Raw genomic sequence first — 7,010 nt, forward strand, 5'->3', positions numbered from 1 at the left:
TAATAATAATTTAAGTAGCTGCAGACTTCGAGAAATCCAGCGAAATGCAGAATTTGCTATCATGAGCCATCAATCATCTTTTTGTGTGACTGGAACTAATTTGAAGTTTAAAGTGCATGACTGGGCTAAAGCAAGGTTGGCTGCAGGGGTGGCAACATTTTCCTCCTTCTAATGGGAGCAGCTAATGCGTTTTGGGGGATTTCTTGCTGAATGAAGGCTGGTGCTGCACCCAAATGCAAAAACAAGATTTCTTTTATATTTTGAACAAAAAGAAGCAAAGAAGACTATTTGTTTGGGGGCACTCTTATGCTGGTATGTCCAGCTAAAACTTAACTTTTAATACATCTTATTCTAAAAAGAATTTACCCTAAATTGAGAAAAAAACTTTCATTTGACAAGAAAATCCAATAGACGTACATTTAAAATAGTATTAAATAGATGATCACATTCCAAATATAAGTTAGATCCTGTTAATCCCACACCAAGAACATCCTAAGGTAATGTCTGTTGTTTGTATTCTCATACATTAAAGTTATTCATCTAGCAAATGCTGAACAATGGCAGAATATTTTCTGCAGAACGTTTAAAATATATGCAGCATAGGAAAACTTTAATTAACAGGTATATCGTATATGCTGCACGGAGGCAGAGTACATACAATAAATTCGTAGATCAGCCTTTGTAAATATGTTTCTCAGTGAGACAAATAGGTGAAAGGCCATGCATATATCACTACTTCCTCAAAGGATTGTGTATAGTTAGTCATGAAAAGCATACACCTTTGCTTGGAATAGAGATCTACTGTCCATAATTTGCCCAATCGGCAGAGAATAATCGATGAGAGTCCCTTATCCCAGAGTGTATGATAACAGAGATAACCCTGCATCGGCTGTCAGTCCCAAGATATGGGGCTGATGAGATTACAGAAAGAAAAGCAGACAGTAGGTGGGGTGATCTATTACTTGTTAATATAGGAATGTGTATAGAAGAGTATCCTTTAGGAAACCTAAAATCTGGGTGAAAATATCTTAGTATAACAGTATACTCTAAGGGTCTGATTCAGACCTGGTCGCAAGTGCTGAGCGCTCGCAACCGGGTCGATGGTGGCCCACAGCGCATGCGCACGACGGAGCCGGCTCCGTCGTGCGCATGTGCGAGAACCGGCTAGCGACGGGCAATCCGTCACTCCGGGTCTCGCACCAAAGGGGACAAGCTGTCGATGTTGAGTGACAGCTCGCCCCATTTGGTGGGCGGGCCGGGGGGTGGCAGCCCAAACGGAGGCATTCCCAAGGGAACGCTTGTCGTTTGGGGGCGGCCCCACTGACATCACGAGTGATGTCAGTGGAGAGCATCCGAAAGCTCTCTGGGGCTTGCGATGAACGAGACCCAACCACAAGGGTCTCGTCGCAAGCCCGATGGTCATGATGGTCTAGTGATGTCAGTGGGAGTGATTTTGGCTCTGATTGAGCCAAAATCACTCCGGAGCTTGCGGTTGAAAACCTCAACCGAAGGCTCTGGCTCGCAATTTCGATGGTCGCGATGGTCTCGACCATCGCGGCCATCACAATGCACGCTCGTATAGCCTGTGGGTGGTGACCCACAGCTATACGAGCGTCCAGGAGGACGCTCCATGAAAATGGAGCCCGGCCCTCATTCAGAGCGTGCGCTCTGCTCAGAGCGTACGGCTCTGAATGAGGGCCAAAGTAAGAAAACTAAAAAGGCAGTAATTAAGGAGTTGTTTGAAAAGTGATAGTAGCAGTGGTGATCTTTTTGCTGATATGGGGCCAAAATCATCCAGAAAGAAGAAAATAATAGCCCTGGGCCAATCCTGCCCTGCTGGTTTCTGCAATTACAAATAAAATGAAATAATCAGATTGAGCCTCCTGAGCTCCGCGCATTCTGGATACATTTGGGTTTTGAAGCCATACAAGTCAATCAATATATTAATGAAATGATGCAGCCTCAGATTGTGTACTTAGCCTGGTACTGTATTAGGATGTGCATAAAATCATTTAATATTTGATTCAGAATCAATTCCAATTGGGTTATAATAGTGCTATATAAGATATATATATATTATTATGTGGATACATTTATATGATCATACACCATACACTGTGACCTGCTCACGAGGATTCGTGAATGACAGATGACAGTAGCTGTTACAGAGAAAGGTTAATGTTATAAAGCTCTGGAAATGGTTGTGAGATCTAACGTTTAAATGGCAGCTTGCTTGTCCCCCCCCCCCCGTCTCCTGTCTCCTGTCTCCTGTCTGCGATCTACGAGCTAACACTGACCCCTAGCGGGAGATTCAGGAATAGCACAGACCATATGTAGGTAGAATTACAGTACAATAATGCGTATGTATTATGCATACTGTGTGTAGATCCACACAGATGATAATAGCCCTGCAACAATAGCAGCAAATAGAATATAAACTCATCCACCCGTTTCTGCCCGTCTGTTCTGGAAGCATAATAGATGTGGGAAATCTATTTATTTCATGCCTCACTGCCCAGACTAGTAGGACATGCTGGAATTTGTAGTTCCACAACAGATGTAAATTCATACCATACCTTCTATATTTATTTTTTCTCCGTGGAACCATACTCAGAGTTCATAGATCTGCTGTCAGTGATGGAGTAATGAGGTTTATCATCATTCATCATAATTAATCAGTTACCGGTGGCTCATCTGCTGTGTAAATGCTGATTTTATGCAAGCAAGCTGAACAAAAAAAAAAACGTTTTAGTGGATCAATTAATCAGTGTAAAAAAGCCTATGTACTTACTTATTCTAAAACTCAGTGGTAATGTCATATGTCGCTGTTAATGTGGGATTTGGAATGTAAGGTTATTAACTGCTACTGTGCACACTGCTGCGATCCAGTGCCCCACCTGCTATGCGATGCATGCTGAGGACTTAACATCAGCAGCTCCTGAATCTTGCCAGGTGAAAGAAAGACACTTGGCAGGAATTCAGCCCACGGTCCTTAGCACCTAAGCTTCATGCATTTCATTCTATTCACATCCAAAAGCATTTCTTATTTCTGCTAGCAAACACAAGGAGGTGGTGCAGTGAGTAGCAGGAGATCGCAGGGATTTTTGCCATCACACACACTCTCCTGGAAAGAGATTTGCATTTGGCAGAGCGGCTCAGAGCTGGGGCTCAGGAGTCAGGTTTGCTGATATAAGACCAGATGCTTCGGGTGTACATCTCAGGATCACAGTGCACTTACCCAGTGCCACCTCCTCTTAGTGTACTTTGAACACTGCCCCTGCTGGATCACTGCGTCCAAGACAAGACAAGCGACCGGGATGAGAAAATGCACACAAGCTCCGAGCCTATGCTGTGAACATGATGGCAGTGGCACCTGGTAAAATAAAAGGATACGGGTCACCCAGGAGGAGATGTGTGCTCTGCTACACCTTGGGACCCGATGGAAGCTATCTGGAATGAGGGGAGCAAGGGGAAAATGACTGGAGATGAGGGCTAAAGAGATAATAAGTTGGCAAGGGACTCACAACGGTGAGGCTATGGAGCTATGTGGTTGCCACTTTAACACCAGTATGGATGTATCTGACAACACCAGTGAAAATGCCAACAGTACTTTTTTGCCTTCCTCTGGACCTCATGGGGAAGGGCAATATTCAGTTACTGCCATCTGGGGCTTGGCAGCTATTGTCAGCTTCCTCATTATATTCACCATCGTGGGGAATGTCTTTGTAGTTATTGCTGTGTTGACTAGTAGGGCTCTCAAAGCCCCCCAGAACCTTTTCTTGGTTTCGTTGGCTGGGGCAGACATCCTGGTGGCTGCCTTGGTCATGCCTTTCTCACTGGCAAATGAGCTGATGGGCTACTGGTACTTTGGGGACATCTGGTGTGATATCTACCTGGCTTTGGATGTGCTCTTCTGTACCTCCTCCATAGTCCACCTCTGTGCCATTAGCCTGGACAGATACTGGTCTGTCACACAGGCTGTAGAGTACAACCTCAAAAGGACCCCCAGGAGGATCAAAGGGATTATTGTCACTGTTTGGCTGATATCTGCTGTAATCTCCTTCCCACCTCTGATTTCCATGGACAGGGCTGGTGGGGAAGCGATGAGAAATGCCAACTCCACAGACAGGGATGAGAAATGTGAACTGAATGATGAGACTTGGTACATCCTCTCCTCCTCCATAGGGTCCTTCTTTGCGCCCTGCGTGATCATGATCTTGGTCTACATCCGGATCTACCAGGTGGCCAAGCTGAGGACCAGGACTTTGTCCGAGAAGAAGCCAGTGGCAGAGTGCCCTTCCAACATAGAGAATGGCTTCAGCAAGGGTACTTCTACCAAATTTCCCGGGGAGAAGGAGAACGGCCATTGCCCATCCCGTCCCACCCCAACAAAAGCCACCGATGTAGATGAGCTGGACTTGGAGGAGAGCAGCATGTCTGAGAGCAAGAGAAGGAAAAGCAGCAGCCGGGAGGACAACACTGACTCAGGCAAGGACAGGAAGAGCTTCTCCAAACAGTCCAGTCGCCTGTCCAGGTCCAGCAACAAGTCCAGGGACATGTTCTCCTCAAGGAAGAAGAAAAGGAGCAGCATCTCCAGGAGGAAGATCAGCCAAGCCAGGGAGAAGAGGTTCACTTTTGTCCTGGCGGTGGTCATGGGGGTGTTTGTGGTCTGCTGGTTCCCTTTCTTTTTCAGCTATAGCCTGTATGGGATCTGCAGGGAATCCTGTGCCATCCCTGAAACTTTATTCAAGTTTTTCTTCTGGATAGGCTACTGCAACAGCTCCCTCAACCCTGTCATCTACACTATCTTCAACCAGGATTTCAGGCGCTCCTTCAAAAAAATAATCTGCTTAAGTCGGAGAAAGAGATGACTGCACTGAGATATTTGCAGTATTAGCATTGCACTGCCTTGGGGGTGCTGAGGAGAGGTAGGGACCGATGGAGCTGGAATGCACTCATCCTCCGTGGCCACAGTGATGTAACATTATGTGACAATGTGAATGTACAGGCAGGGTGCCTCATAGCTCTGGGGAACCTCGATGCTGATGTTTATTAGAAATGTCTGTAATGATTTTTCTACCATATAAGCAAAGGGCAGGCAACCAGAAAGAGGTACTTCTCTGTGATTAGCTTTCCAGCAGGTACACGTGTTTCTCCGTTTTATTTTCTGCCTTTTTTAGGCAGGTTCTGCTAAAGTATATTTTACATTTGTTCTGAAACAAACGAATATATTTCATAATAAAAAACGATGGTCTGACTTATTTCGTGGTTGTGGGGATCAGTGATCATATAGTGCATATACTGTACCCTGCATAGGATGGACTAAATCAACCATCAGCCCTGATTGTATTGCACACTTCCACATAGTGAGTCCTGGAATTACCATTTACAATATTGATTTAGTGGTAATTGCTCAATAAGATGTAATCTACTAATCAGGATGTGTCATTATGGAAACAAATACCATAAGGAGTTTAGAAAACTATGGTGACACTGCATTCAGAAAAACAATAATGTGCATGGTTATTGCTGGTAGATATATATGTATGTATATATATATATATATATATATATATATATATATATATATATATATTCATACATATACAAGTTAAAGTTGGATAAATTGGATCCCAAATTAACTCTTTTTCTATATAGATATATATACAGTTTGATTGTTATCTCTTTATAGTTTATGTGCATAATATTCGGTTTAGCAGGTATCCTAGCAAGTAAGACAGTTCTTGGCACAGCAGTGGCTCAGAGGAGAATGATATGAGGTTACTATGTAAGTTCCTATTATTGTCCTTTGTTTAAATAGTATCAGAATGTTCTTCAGCCCTGAATTCCTTTTATTTCAAAAAGAGAGAACTAGGCAAATTGCAACATAGTGTCTGTGCTTAGTGTCTAGTGAAGGGCATGTGCACATGTGGTTTTATTCAGAGATTAGTGGGTCACTTCAGAAAAACAACTTGTGTAAGTATTATCCAGCATTAGCAGTAAGGCTTCATGCATTTTGTGTTGGAATTAAGCACAACTTACATGTCAGCTGTATATGTACAGAATAGGCTATGCTGACAAGGACAAAGATCACATTTCTCCCTCCATTGCTCTGGTAGATGACTAGTAGATTTACACTAATATATATATATATATATATATATATATATATATGTGTGTGTATTTGATTTTTCCCCCCACATTCCTATATTATTTCCACTCTTGTCCTCATACTTTTGCTCATCCTTTTCATACTGAAATTCCTCAGCAAAGTGCAAATGCAGAAACTATTGAGTACTAGTATACAAAAATTTGTAAGGAGCCCACGTCCTAAAACACCCTCCAGGGCTGCTGCTGTACACATCAATATGAAACCACACAGTAGGATGCTGCATTGGCAAATTGTTCTATGTGTCCTAGACCTCAGGATTTCCGGCCCTCATACTGTACCAGTCACAGTCAAATCTACTGCTTTGTAGCTTCAGCTATGCCCTTACATTACATTATACATATATATATCCAGCCCCGCCCCCCATCACCGCTCACCTCAGAGATAAAATTGTGAGAGATAAAGTACCAGCCAATCTGCTCCTGTCATTTTTTCACAGCCTGTACAATAACAGTTAGGAGCCGATTGGTTGGCACTTTATCTCTCTCTAAGCTTTCATGAATAGCCCCCTTAGTGGTGTAGACACGCCATTGCTATACTCAGTCTACAATTGCATGGTCCCTTTCTAACTGTTTTCCCTAAATGTGGGCAGAGCTGTTAAGAGCAGTGACAGGCCCAGGTACCGGGAGGGGGCATGACCAAATTGAGGCGTGGCCACGCCTACTCCAATTTTTTTTGCATAAAAGTACAATGCTCTGCACGGCAAGCTGGAATTGGGGTGGATTTGTCCCCTGGTCAGGTAGCAGTTCCTGGGGGTCAGCAATCAGTGTGATTGCCCACCCCTCAAAACCCTTACAGGGACAGAGAGGAGACTGCTGCTGCTCAGCAGTCCCCTTGGACC

At 43.8% G+C, this 7,010-nt stretch overlaps 1 protein-coding gene across 1 annotated transcript; it reads left to right on the top strand.

The window, feature by feature from the left end:
* Nucleotides 1-3,192: 3,192 nt before the first annotated feature.
* On the top strand, nucleotides 3,193-5,218 carry ADRA2C (adrenoceptor alpha 2C). Its single transcript, XM_088461741.1, has one exon. The coding sequence runs from the start codon at nucleotides 3,486-3,488 to the stop codon at nucleotides 4,869-4,871; it is 1,386 nt and encodes a 461-aa protein (XP_088317867.1). The 5' UTR covers nucleotides 3,193-3,485; the 3' UTR covers nucleotides 4,872-5,218.
* The last annotated feature ends 1,792 nt before the right edge of the window (nucleotides 5,219-7,010 follow it).

The sequence above is a fragment of the Taudactylus pleione genome, unplaced genomic scaffold (assembly GCF_031769625.1).
Source record: "Taudactylus pleione unplaced genomic scaffold, aTauple2 ptg001091l, whole genome shotgun sequence".
NCBI classification, from domain to species: domain Eukaryota; kingdom Metazoa; phylum Chordata; class Amphibia; order Anura; family Myobatrachidae; genus Taudactylus; species Taudactylus pleione.

Excerpts from the sequence above, each read along its gene's own strand:
- ADRA2C (XM_088461741.1), top strand. The coding sequence starts at position 3,486 with ATGAGGGCTAAAGAGATAATAAGTTGGCAAGGGACTCACAACGGTGAG.